The sequence below is a fragment of the Benincasa hispida genome, chromosome 10 (genome assembly GCF_009727055.1).
Source record: "Benincasa hispida cultivar B227 chromosome 10, ASM972705v1, whole genome shotgun sequence".
Lineage (NCBI taxonomy): Eukaryota > Viridiplantae > Streptophyta > Magnoliopsida > Cucurbitales > Cucurbitaceae > Benincasa > Benincasa hispida.
This window is the reverse complement of record NC_052358.1, coordinates 21,914,066-21,927,937: the sequence shown is the minus strand read 5'-3', so window position 1 is coordinate 21,927,937 and position 13,872 is coordinate 21,914,066. Positions and strand designations below refer to the sequence as shown.

Here is a 13,872-nt window from a genome sequence, read left to right as displayed (position 1 = left end):
ATTAATTCTTTGTGAATCTAATTCATTTGAATTAATTATTTGAATCTCATTCAAATGTTTCTTTCCAACTTAATTTGAATTATAGATCACATTCATAATCAATTACATATTAATTTTATTAATAAACTATTTTCCTCAAATTGATTTTAATAATCCAAATCATTCCTCTTTAATATCCTTTAGTGAACTAACAAGGGGACCTAGTGGGCCTGTAGATCATAGGTTCTAACGATATGAGATTAATTGGCTAAATTCATTAACGAAGTTAATCAATATTCGTCAACTGTGGTATACACTCTACTAAAGACTCACAATTACATTCTTCTCACTACAAATATATTTCTTTGTCCACGGATATAGACTAATAACAACAAGTTAGTCCTTCACGATTGTTCGTAACTCCAGTTGGATCAAATTACTCTTTTACCTTTGGGTTACTTCTAACTTCTTAAGTACCAATGTTTCTCTAATGAACAATCTATTTATGGTCCAACTAATAAACAGAAACCCCTCTTGGGCCAATGAGAGGGTAGGGCCTTTGTTTAAATCCCAGAGATACTACTTAAGGGAACATTCATTTACTTACCCTGAAGACGGGAAGGAGTGAATTCCATCTTGTATTATTTTTTTTCTCAGCTTCCCACTTGGTCTTTGCCCCAAAATGGTAGACTTATTGAGTCGGCAATCTGACCACTCTCATCCATACAAATCAAAGGACAATCTCTCGTGAATAGAAGTTCATAATATACTCAGTATTAAAACTAAGTTACCTAGGCCATCCTAGTAAAATAGAAATCTAACTAGTCAACTGTGCAAACTTGTCGCATAACCACTAGAAATCTAGTGGTTACTATTTTGCAGTCCGATCTTATGCAAACTTGTCGCATAAGATACCCTCACTCGCATGTCACCTACACAAACGTATTGGATCATTGCGTTTGTATCAAATACAAAGTGGGTCATATCTATAGTGTTACCAGGATAAGATACCCAACTTTATCTCTATACTATAGACTTCTTAGGTTGTATCTTGAACATTGATACCTATATATCTCCACATACAGTTCAAGACTCATAAGCCAATCTTGGATATTAGTTTAGTGGATTTAGGGTTGTTAAGACATAGAAAACAACACAATAACATTTATTGAATTAACATCTATAATTCTTTATTGATGACGGTCAATTAACAACACTTACTATCTACGAGTTTTAGAACATAAAACTCAATAAAGAGAAGAAAATATATTTTCTAGATTTATTTTTCTAATTTAAAATATCGTTTATCATTATAAAAATAAAAGAATTCTTTCAAGAGACATCTTAATCCTATTCTTGTAAATTTGGAGACTAAGACTATATATATTTTAAAATCTTAAAAACTAAATGCTCTTATTTTTAATATGAACGAACCATTCAAACTTTAGATATTCCTTTGAGGGAAAATATTTGAAAAGAAAATTCCATTTGTAAGTGTAAACTTTGATATTGTATCAATCAAAACTCTAAACTAATAATTATATCAATTAAAATACTTTAAATTTGTGAAATAATATTAATCTATATCTTTAAATTCTATTTGAAAAATGTTAATTCACACAAACTTGTAATTGTGTAATTAAATCTTTTAACCTTTCAGGAGTAAAACAATTCAAATCATTTACTAGAATTTTCTTTCAAAATCATCTATGCATCCCTTTCTTTACGTTTAAATACTTTTCAGATTTTGGATCAAACCAAATGGGCAATTTTCCATCCTCTTTCTCTATATTTCTAACCATTTAAGACGAATTACGTAATAATTTTTCACCGAATAGATAAATTTGTGTTAAAAAAAATTAAGCAAAATCTTTTCTAGTCTTACCAAATTAGCAAAGAACATATTTCGCACTAAGATGTTAGGAAGGAGAAAATAGACGATGAAGGGAAGATGAAAACATTGCGGAAGTTGATGCACTCTTAAGAAAAAAAAAACATGATAAAATATCAATATTAATTCACCTTTAAAAGTTTTGATACAATTATAAATCTTCATCCATACATTTAACACCTTTTTTGTTCTCCAAAATTTATAAATCATTCAATAGTTAATTTGTACAATGTTAAAACTTATTTTTTAGGTAAAACTTTGTTTAATTAAAATCAATAGTAAGTTCATGAAGATTTTTACAACGTGTAGCAAAAATTGAACTAGAAGTAAAATAACAACACTTCTACTTTTGTGATTCAGATTAAGTTTAGTGTGAATATATTCTCTCTTATAATTCTCACTTATCAGAGAGTAGATTTATTTAGTATGAAGAGTTATTTAGACCATTATAATAACTAATTCATTTTTTATTTAATTTTTTAAAATTAAATTTATAAATACATCTACCACCTTTAATCTCTTGCTTCAATGTCTACTTTTTACCTATGTAGAAGTAGAGGAATTCTTAAAAAATGTAAACTTTATTTCACATTTTTTTTTTCTTTTACAAGATTATGAAGCCGTTTCAAATGATAGATTAAACATCCCTATAAAACTGATCTTTAATGTCGGACATTCGACGGCGTACGGGTGGTCTACATCAAAAAAGCAAGTTAGAAACCGACACAAAACAAAACTCCGATCACCATGGTCAACTTTTCTACCACATAGCCTTCCCCTCTAAGCAATCCTTGCAACAAAAAGGATAAAAAGAAACATGGGGCTGTAAGAATGAAGTTGAAAGAAGAAAATGATGAAAATCCTAGAAACAAAAACAGAGGTTCTCATAAAATTCTATCCTAAAATGAAACGTGCCAAATGAACAAAAACTCCACCTGTCAACGATGGGTAGAAAAACCTGCCACTGAGTAGCTTACTCACCTCCCGTACTCCTCTACTTCCATTCCACCTGGCTATTAACTCCCACATGTCCACCTCCAATGCAAACTCCTCTCTTCTAAAAACCGCCTCTCTCTCTTATTTAACATCAATATCCATACCCTTCCATTTCTCTACATCAAAATCTTCTTCCAATACAAACCCCCGCAAACAGAAAACATGGCATCCGAGCAACTAAGCCGTAGAGACAACACTACAAAGGAAAGAGAGATTGAGGTGGAGAAAGAAAGAGTTCCACAGTTAACAAGCCATTTTGAGGCCATTGCAGTGCAAGGGAAAGCTCCAATTCCAGAAAAAACAGAGGAAAAACAGAGAAAAGAGGCGCATGGTACCAGCATTGCTAAAGGGGAACTCCCAGGAAGAGAGGAGGAGAGACGGAGAATTGAAAGTGGAGGTGGAAAGCCAGATGAGACTCGAGAATTGGCTACTCAATTTGAGTCTCTTGCTGAAAAAGTAAGAGACAAGAGAGAGACTGATACTGAGAATGAAAGGCAGAGACAAGCTCGTGAGAATGAGCAGAGAGAGTCTAGAATAAGGGAAGAACAGGGAGTACAAAAACAGAGGGATTCAGAACAGGCAAAAGGGAAAAAAGGTGAGATCGAGACTCGTCAAAATCAACCATCTCTCGAAGAAATTTCAAATTTCAGAGCTATAGCACAGGAGAAATCGAATGAGGCAATAAGGGCTGCAAAGGAACGCTATGACAAAGCCAACAAAGAATCACTCAACCAAGGAGTCGGGGGCAGAACAGAGGAATCAGAACAGAGAGAAACAGAAGAAGGTGAAGAGGATACAGTTGAAGGAGGTGGTGAACGAACAGGTTTAGAGACAGTGAAAGAGACACTAACAAGTGCAGCCAAGACAGCAAAAGATTACACCGTACCAATAGCAGAGAAGGCCAAAGATTACACAGTTCAAAAGGCAGTGGAAGCCAAGGACATGACAGTCTCTGCAGGACAAACAACAGCTCATTACCTTGGAGAGAAGGCAGTTGCGGCTAAAGATGTTGCACTAGAAAGTGGGAAAGTTGCAGCTGAATATGCAGGGAAAGCAGCAGAGGATTTGAAGGATAAGGCAGTGGTTGCAGGGTGGAGCACGGCTCATTACTCATGCGACACAGCAGTGGAAGGGACCAAAGCAGCGGCAAGGCTCGTGAAGGGAGCTGCAGAGTATGCTGGAGCCATAGCAGCCAAGCCATTGTCTGCTGCAAAGAATGTAGCTGAAACAACAGGGGAGAGTATGAAGGACTACACAGCTAGGAAGAAAGAAGAAGCAGAGAGAGAAGCCATGTACAAGACAGGTGAGAAAGAATCCATGTATGAGAGAACCAAAGAAACTTTTGAAAGGGGGAAAGAAGTGAAGGAAAGAGGAGAAGGAAGAGGAAATGAGAACAGAGTCGATGATGGTGGGATATTGGGGGCAATCGGAGAGACGATATATGAGATTGCACAAACAACTAAAGAGATGGTGATTGGGGGTGGTGATGAAAGTGGAAAACAGAGCACATTAGGCTTTGAGATTGGGCAGGAAGAGGGAGAGGGAAAGGAAGCGCAATATCAAACTGCTACAAGGAAGGAATACAGAGGCTGATAAAAATTTAAAAAGTGTTTTAAAGGATTATCATGTGTTTTGAAGTTTTTGTTTACGAGGGGTGAATAAAGTTTGTGTGTTGCTTTTTCTTGTGTTTTTTGAGTTGGATAAATTGTTTTGTTATGTTGTACAATGGTGTAAAGTTGGAGTTTCATATGAAGTAAAGAGCACTAGTATTGTACTCTGCTCTTCCAAATATGTCCAAATCTTCAAGGATGCAAAGGTGTTAAGTGGGTACAGTATTGTAGCTTTACCATTTCTTTCTGTGCGTCGTATTTGCAACTGTGAGGTGATTTATTGCTAAGTGTCTTCCCTAGAAAGAAGAAGAGAAGATTTAACTTTTAGGATGGTGTGGGGGGTGGTTATATAACAGCAAAAAGCTTTGGGAGAGAAGGGATTTTGTCGATAATAGTGTTGGGCAGTTGACTGACATAGAACAGCTAATAGTTTTACTCGGCTAAGTATGATGGAGATGGGGCAGATGGGCTGTTGTGAGACATGAGGAGACGTTAATTGGTGACTTGATTTTGGGATGGATTTTCCTTTTCTATTATATCATTTATTGATTTTGGGGACACCTTCAAACACCTTCAAACACAGTATATAATAAAACCGACCAGAAATTACAAATTCGCCATGAATTTTCAGGTTTAGCAAATCAAATCATCCTCAGAGTGAACCCTGTTGTAGATAAAAAGACTCCAGAATGTTTAGTCATTGATCTTTATTTTCTAGCGATTTTAGTTTCTGATCAAATTTATTCTAACATGAAAAAATGATTAAAAAAAATTAAATAATCATAAAAAACTAAATGTCAATCTCTGTTATTGAATCTTTAATTAATTTATCGGTGTATACAAAATCTTTGGATTAAGAGATTTTTAACCTATCTTATTTCTGTATCTGTCATACATAAATGTTGCAACGTTGTAATGTAACTCTTTAATCTCTTACTTGCACTTGCAACGAACATACATGATAGTTTTATTCAAATACAAGGAAGAGGTGAACAGAAACTCAAAACTACACAAAAACAAATAAAACTTGTAACACATTTTCTGTGTTATCATCATATTGCTTCGAGGCTTTTATTTTCTTAAAAATGAAAAAACTACAAATGCTGCAGAGATTTGACAGTTCAAAACTCTTGAAGGTAACTACAATTCTGCTAGAAAAACAAAAGGTGTAGAATGTCACATGCTGAGATCTGCATGAGTAATGGAAGCAATATGCATATTCTGTACGACAAAACTACAAACATCTAATTTCTAATCAAAACTCTATCCATATGTTACAAAATTATTACAACTACATCTACTACCATCTAATCGTCCACCAAAAGGTTGGCTTTCAAAACAGGACTACTCGATGGCCCTTTGGAATGTCTTCACTGTACACCAATTGCAGAATCCATAAATATCTTGAGCAAGCGTTATTCAACCTGAAGGTGACGCAGAATTTTTAGAATAACAATGCTGTAAAATCTATCGTGTTGTTATAAACTAAAGTAATACACTAAATAGAAGCTGTTACGGATGAATTTCCATTGCCAGGCTGCTATTTCACATTGAAACCTCAATCAATTACTTATGCCTCTTTGATCTTTTTACATTATAAACACTAAAACTAGTTTACTAGTGTTGTTATTCACTTGTTAGTTGTGTTTTTAAAAAATCAAACTAAGTCCTGAAAAGTAATAAAAAAGGAAGGGAAAACAAAATAAAAATAAAAACAAAACAAAAAACAAAAGTAGTTAAACCTGTCTCTTTGAAATTTGACCAAGAATTCATCTCTTTACAGTAAAAACTATAATAAGAAAATTGAGAGGCAATTTCAAAAGCTAAAAATAAAAACGTTAGCATGAGAGGGCTTATTAATTGAGATAGACACTTCACTTCATTGTAATCTTTACTAAATAACAGTAGACGGATTACTTAGCAAAAAAATATAGGTAAGAAACACGAATCAATCACAGCACAACAAAACGGAGCATCTTTTTTTTATTATTCAATTTAATAAATATTAAAAAATGGTATTAGGCGCGGTTAATTCTATTTTTATCTTGAGCTTTTTTTTTATATATAAGATACGATTTCGTGGAATTTTTATCTTGAGCTTTTAAAATATATATTTTAGTCCTCTGAAGCTCCAAGTTTATTCCACTTTAGTTTCCAAACTTCTAGGCTAGACTATACTGAAAACCGAACTCTCTGTTTTAGTCCTAAAACTTGGGGAAAACTCATGATTATCACGAGGCTTTAAAAAAACAGGTAGGTTGAAAGTTAAGACAAATAAAAAATAAAAAATCTAGAAAGGTCAAGAACAAAATGAGATTTAAACCTAAAAAACAGTATGTATTGAAACAAAAAGTAAAATGGAAAGGAAGTCACATCAAGAAACATTTTCCTCCAGAAACGCAATAGTAGGAGCCAGTGATGAGTTTAAAAATCCAAGAAGGAACTCTACAATCTCAAGTGAATGTTGTCTCAGGCACATAAACGCGCATAACAATACCCTCAAGATATAGATATTATACAAATGAAGCTATGATTCGACTCCTCAGCAGTTCAATATTAATCATTGATATAAACGCAGGGATTTTGAAAGTTATAAAAATTGCAACTAAATAAGTACACAATCAAGACAAAATTTACATCACAGAGACATAAAAAGCTAATTGCACATTATCTTTTGACGCCGCTGATAAGTAAATTTTACACAAAAATCTAATAAATGGAGACTGAATTCAGAAGTCCAGTGGAGCATGAATGGGCACAACTTAAAAGACACTGCATGCCGATGTTCTTGCTATGTAACTTCTATATATATTTAAAAAAAAAAAAAAGAGAGAGAGAGAGATCTTCCTCTCCTTGCTTCAATGGTTCGATTCTTGCTTAAATTGGGATGTTAAATTCAAATTCTACTTAAAATGGTGGTCTTCTCGGTGGTAGCTTGTCCCTAAGGTGGCACACTCTATAATGATCAGTTTATTTTTTAAAATTCTCTTTTGGAAGTTGTTTCTTTGCAGGAAAATGAAGATGGCATCAGTGGTATTAAAGCACTTCTCAATTTGATGAATGGGAAAATATAACTCAGGATTCCAAGGCGGATTGTTTGAATAGCTATCTTGAAAAAGGCTTTAGTTCTTTTTTATTGAGGATGAGGATTGTATTCCTTCTCTTGATAAAGATGGTGTTGCAAATGGAATTTCTAAAGGAAATTCAAATAACTTCCCTCACCATCACCTTGATGATACGGACTTGTCAAATTACTTCGTTCAAATTGTTTCCGACTGGTTTTTTGGTTAGCCTCTTCATTGCTTGAGTTCTTTACTTTGTTGGGAGTTCTTTACTTTGTTGGGAGTTCTTTTGGCTTTCCGTTTGTTTTTGGCTGGTTAGTAACTTAAGCATGCCGTTATGGTATGTTTTTTAGTGGCCTTCTTCTTTTGATGCCAGCTGTTTTCCCTTTTTTGTTGGTTATTCTTCTTTCACCTGTGCGAAGGCTGTCTACCAGACCATTTTGTTTTATATTCATGGATTAAGTTAAAGTCATTTATTGATTAGAAGGAAAAAAAAACACACACATATACAACATTATTTCGACATAAAAATCTAATCAGTGATTCCGACAGCCCACAGATAAGATTCAACAGAAGTAGTCTAATGCGAGCATAGGCACAAGCTAAAATACACCACAGAAATATCGTATATCCCAATGCACAATAAGTCTTGTAACTTATCTATATATATATATAACAACCACACCAGACATAAATTTAATCAATTTTAAGGTTACTTTACAAATTTGATAAATTTGAATCCCCATAGTTTGGATATAGTTTCAGTCTGCTCCTGTATAGTTCTTAAAGTTCCAATTAGTCCTATATTGTTTGAGTTTTATTTTCAATTTGGTCTCTATAATTTCAAAAGTTACACTTCAATCCCTCTAGGGTTTAAATCAAGTTTCATAAAACTGTCCACCGTGTTAATATATTGACACTTGAAAAGTTAATTTTTACCCTTGGACTTGAAATTGTTTTTAAAGAAACACCTGAGTGTTTTTCGTTAAAATAAGATGGAAACGGGAGGCTAATGTGTAAACATTAGTATACATGACATTATTTGCAACATCATCCACTAAATTGACGTGCAACTAATTGAAAAAACTTTATTAATATAAATGCTTTAAACAAAGTCTTTTTGGGATGAAACACCGATCTTATCTTCTATATAGTTGCAAACAATATAGCATATGTCTTCTAATTTGTATACATCAACTGTCACGTCAATTTTCATACTTTGTTTTAAAGGAAAATATACTTGTATGAATAATTTCAAAGTACTAGGGAATTTTTTTGGAACGAAATCTAAATTTTAGAGATAAAAAAATATGTCTAGGAAGATAATTGAAAACTGACCTCGGGATTCTACATAATTCAACCTAATATATAAAGGGACCGATCTTAGATAATGATTATGTATACATAGTCATTCAAAATCGTCAACACGAAGTGAAATTGTTGAAATAATGATAACTTGGAAGCATAACATATGCACGTCAAATATATATCATTGAATGTATAAACTTAGCTCCATGAATTATTACCTGAATAGAAAATCAATGCATTGGTGATCCTGCATCAGATCCTGATGCTGAAGAGCTGTCACTATCAGAATCTGCAACATGAAAATGGAAAAGAACGGTAAAATAAATTCTCAACAAAATGAACGATAAAACAATTTTATAAGAACATCTAACTACTTACCACTAGAAGAAGATCCAGAATCGCTGCTAGAGCTACTTGAGCTACTGGACTTACTCGAATGATTCCTTCGGGTGGGTGAGGAAGAGGAAAGACTATTTTCATCTGCATAAGAATAACATAAAGTTTAGTTACGATGTTCACTGAACAATTAAAGAAAGTAACACCCACCAAACTCTGTTGAAAGACTTACCCGCTCTAGTTTCTCTGAGTAACCTCGAACCATTTGGGCCCTATACAAGACAGATGCAGAGCGTTACTAAGCAAATAGAAGTTGATGATTTCAATTAAAAGAAATGAAATTTAAGAATTACATGCAGGGCTTACCTTCTCTTGGTCATTACGCTCGGCTTCTGCTCGAGCCTTCAAAAGGGCGAGTTCAGCCTTCCTCTTATTCTTGCTCAAACTCTTCCTGTAATTCGTAACAAGTCTATCAAGCTCCCACAGAGTTTCGGTATCAACACTATCTATGTCCACTTCTATTTCATCATCTTGTTGGAGAAGTTCAAAGTTTCTCTTTTTTATTATCTGTAGAATGGCATCTAGCTTCTCAGAGGGCAAATTCTGAAGGTTCGTACTGAGCTTTTTCTTTTCATTGTAAGTCATATCCCTTTTGAAGACATCTTTTGCCTTAGGTTTCTTCAGTGAAGGTGTCCGTGCTGATGGAGTCACACTCATTGGTTGCATTTTGGAATCGGCTGGGTTTATCAATGACTCTGACCTTCGCAGAATCTTTCTCATGTCAAGAGGAACTGGTCTGGGATGGCCTCTGCCTGAATTAGAAGATGTAAGAGTAGCCCCAAATTCCATTCCCAATCTCATCTCCTGATAATAATTTGATTCAATTACGACCCACCGGTCCTCAAAGATTTTCAGTAACTGTTCCGCCATTATGTGTACGTCTTGCCCTTTTGGATTATAAGTCATGGCATTGTGAAAAGTAAGTCTCACGTCCTCTGCAAATTCTTTTGGGGACTTATACCAGTTCTTGTTTAGCCTCGTTTTCACAGTACCCAGGTCCATTGGATGTCTGATAATGCTATAATAATCGTGCAAACAAAGTCCCTCTACATCGACTGGAGTATTAAACACCCAACCATGCTTGTGCTTCATCAATTTCTCAAGAAGAGAAACACAAGCATTGAAGGTCTTAGTACCCATACCAAAACCATGATTAAATCTTTGTCTACTCCGCTTTTTGCCATTTAATTTAGACTTCTTATTGCTCTCAGCTGGAGGAATCCTATCTTTTGCAAGCAAGAATTCTGAATTTCTATAAAACTGATTTGCTTTCGGTGTCCTCTTCTCCCTTTCCATGAAATCATGCACCCCTTTACCATTCTCCAGACCCGATAAGCTTAACTGACGCAGTATCCTGGAATTATCCGTAGGAACACCAACAGAACCAACTTCCGAATGTACAGGATATGCTGCACGACCAATATCAGCTATTTCCATTGTTGAAACGTAAGAATGGCTATGCCCATTATTTAACTGGCCCTGTATGGCTTCAATCCTCTTAACCAAATTTCTCACAATGTCAAGCTCACTCTCAAATTTCCGCCGAAGCTCTTGCATTTCCTGTTTCGGCTTTGATGCACTGTCAACCCGATTCTGATCGTCGAAACCCGTCTTAATAACCCCGCCATTAACAGAAGGCAGGTCCTGAGTAGCCTCCACAGTCGGCCCAACAGATGCCTGTCCATCAAGCCTCGTCAAATCCTCACCGTCAGAGGCAGCGATCGGTAAAGGCTGCTGCTGAGACAGATTGGCATCTTCTGATGGTTCTGATGAATGCGGCACTGCCTGGTCTGAATTGTTATTGAAGTCTTTAACGTTGCTGAGTGTGGCAGCGATGGTATTCCCATTCCTAATGATCGGATCCTTGTCGGTGGTGGTGGTAGATACAGTGATGCTGGGGGTAACACTAGCCGTATCCTGGTTCTTCACACCTCTGAACGTTTTCCTTCTGTAAACCTTATACTCTGAATACCTCTGATTAATTCTACCTTCATCTTCTCCTCCAGCTATAGGCGCTGAAGCCATACAAATAATCAAAATACCCAAAACCCTAAAACCCTCTTTCTATCCTCAGAAATTCAAAATATCCGTATCTAGGGTTTCTCTTCACCCAAACAAAAAAATAAAAATAATAATAAAACAAAGCACCCCAAGAAACTCAAATCTCCAAGAAATTAAACGCCGACGCCGACGCCGTTCACCAAATTAAACCAAACAAAATTTATATATAAATCAAACAAACCGATTTCTAGGGTTCACAAACGATCCAATATCACCGTATCGAAAAAAGAGGTCGAACGGCAGAAAACGTTAGGGTTTGCAGGTCGGAGAAACCAAACTTCCGGCCAGATCTGGCTCCGTTGTCGAGAAGAAAAATACCAGCCGGTGTCTAGAATTCACCGCCTCTGGACGTCGTCAAGTTACAGGTGTACGGCTGAAACGATGATCGTGGCCGCAGCGTGTTATATGACGCGTAAGGACAGCATCGGAAGGGTCGTACGAAGTTTACACGTTACTATGGGAAGTGTAACGCACGACCGAATGGGGAAGAAATATTCCGGCGCGTGAAATGAACGGCGTGGAGAATTGATGGAGGTGAAATGATGGCGGGGACTGGTTTATGAATTTTCAAAGGATTTGGTAAGTAGTGCGCGTCGAGTATTTTGAAAAAAGGAAGAAGATTATGTCTTGAAGCTACGGAACGAAGGAATTTGCCGTTTAAATGCCTCCGTCGGTTACGGCGAGAATCTTAGGGCATAAATAACAAGCCCAAACCCAAGCCCGAGCCCAAACTTCGGCCCAAACCCCACTTATTCCATAAGTTAAAAATTATTATTTTGATAGTTGATATTTCCTATAGTCTTTTGAACGGACCTTTAATATTAATATTGTTGTTTTCAAAACTTATTAGAGAAATATTATTGTTTTGAAACTTATTAGAGAAATATTGTTGTTTTGGGAGTTCGAGGGTTGAGGATTCGACTAATGTAGAGGTCGAACGTTGAGAACTCGACAAACAAAGAAAAACTTGGAAACAATTAGGGTTGTCGAAACTTCAACCCTTTACAAGGAAAAGAAAATCTCGCTAATTTTGTGATGAGGATCTCGCTAATTTTGTATATTAGGTTGTTGAATGTTGAAATTTTGACATACATAAGTCGAAACTTCAACCATCGACAAAGAAGATAAGTGAGTGAAGCTAATTTTGTGATGAGGATCTCGTTCTAGAAGGAAATCTCGCTAATTTTGTGATGGGGATCTCACTCTAGAAGGGAATCTCGCTAGAAATGTGGGTTGAATCTCGTGAGCATCGCTAGGAAGACAGTTTGTTAAAGAAATGCTTAAAGATCTCGCTCTAGAAGGAAATCTTGCTAATTTTGTGATGGGGATCTCGCTCTAGAAGGGAATCTCGCTAGAAATGTGGGCTGAATCTCGTGAGCATCGCTAGGAAGACAGTTTGTAAATAAAGTGAAGACTATCTCGCTCTCTCCTACAATCTCGCTCTCAATCTCGCTCTCTCTCACAATCTCGCTCTCTCATACAATCTCGCTCCCAATCTTACTTTCTCTTACAATCTCGCTCTCTCTTACAATCTCACTCTCTCTTACAATTCAAAATTATGTTATTGTTGTTATTTTTTCATTAATGATTATTAGCTTTTTTTCTCATTGGTCCATGTGTATATATATTATAATATATTCTATGAAAGTAAATAAATTTATTGTACATTCAATTTTTTTTATTATAAAGTTGTACATTATTCTTTTAATTAACTTGTACATTATTCTTTTAATTAAGTTGTACATTATTCTTTTAATTAAGTTGTACATTATTCTTCTAATTAACTTGTACATTATTCTTTTAATTAAGTTGTACATTATTCTTCTAATTAAGTTATACATTATTCTTCTAATTGAGAAACAAATATTTTTTTTAATTGAGAAATAAATATTTTTTTTTTCAGATCATGGCTTTAAACCCATGACCTGTTGATCTCGATGTTTTGTACACCAGTCCATTCATTGATCATATGTTGTATGGCGAGATCATACTACTGGAGAAATATCTTGCAGGTGTCGAGAGGCAGTTCTCCAACGCACTATCCCGCTCCACCCTCGAATACTACCACTACTGCGCACATCTGGATTCTATGGAGTTGCCAGATTAGGATTTATTCAGTTGTACTGGCATTTGATCACAGCCTTGATCGAGAGATGGAGGCCCGAGACATATACATTCCATATGTCTGTTGGATAGTGCACTATTACTCTACAAGACATAAAAGTGTTGTTGGGGTTACCTGTTGACGGTGAGCCGGTCACCGGTTAGAAGTTTGTTAACTGTACCTTGGTGCCACCCCACCTGCCGACAAGATTAAAGGATCGAGGTTAAGTTTAATATGGTTAGGAACACAATTTCGTGAGCTCACAGATGATGCAAACAAGGAAACTGTCATAAGATATGCGCGAGCATATATACTACAAATGGTGGGTGGAAGTCTATTTTCAGATAAATCAAGTCATTTTGTTCACTTGATGTTCTTGCCACTGTTAGCTAACCTCCATGATGTGGGGTGGTATTCATGGAGTGGAGCATGCTTGGCATGGTTATATAGATAACTATGCAAAGC

The 13,872-nt window shown here is 35.6% G+C and overlaps 2 protein-coding genes across 2 annotated transcripts; one reads left to right on the top strand and one right to left on the bottom strand.

Moving 5' to 3' along the window:
- Positions 1–2,670: 2,670 nt before the first annotated feature.
- Positions 2,671–4,657, top strand: LOC120088689 (seed biotin-containing protein SBP65). The gene has a single exon (XM_039046108.1). It carries the CDS (start codon positions 3,029–3,031, stop codon positions 4,457–4,459), a length of 1,431 nt encoding a protein of 476 aa, XP_038902036.1. The 5' UTR covers positions 2,671–3,028; the 3' UTR covers positions 4,460–4,657.
- Positions 4,658–5,485: 828 nt separating this feature from the next.
- LOC120088073 (transcription factor GTE4-like) lies at positions 5,486–11,946 on the bottom strand. Its single transcript, XM_039045116.1, has 5 exons — positions 9,549–11,946; positions 9,415–9,454; positions 9,225–9,326; positions 9,065–9,135; positions 5,486–5,900 (listed from the first exon to the last, which is right to left on the bottom strand). The coding sequence occupies exons 1-4, from the start codon at positions 11,265–11,267 to the stop codon at positions 9,077–9,079; spliced, it is 1,920 nt and encodes a 639-aa protein (XP_038901044.1). The 5' UTR covers positions 11,268–11,946; the 3' UTR covers positions 5,486–5,900; positions 9,065–9,076.
- Positions 11,947–13,872: the final 1,926 nt, after the last annotated feature.

Excerpts from the sequence above, each read along its gene's own strand:
- LOC120088689 (XM_039046108.1), top strand. The coding sequence starts at position 3,029 with ATGGCATCCGAGCAACTAAGCCGTAGAGACAACACTACAAAGGAAAGA.
- LOC120088073 (XM_039045116.1), bottom strand. The coding sequence starts at position 11,267 with ATGGCTTCAGCGCCTATAGCTGGAGGAGAAGATGAAGGTAGAATTAAT. Across the intron at positions 9,455-9,548 it reads AGCGTAATGACCAAGAGAAG|GGCCCAAATGGTTCGAGGTT; the intron begins GTAAGCCCTGCA and ends TGTCTTGTATAG. Across the intron at positions 9,136-9,224 it reads TTCTGGATCTTCTTCTAGTG|ATTCTGATAGTGACAGCTCT; the intron begins GTAAGTAGTTAG and ends TTCATGTTGCAG.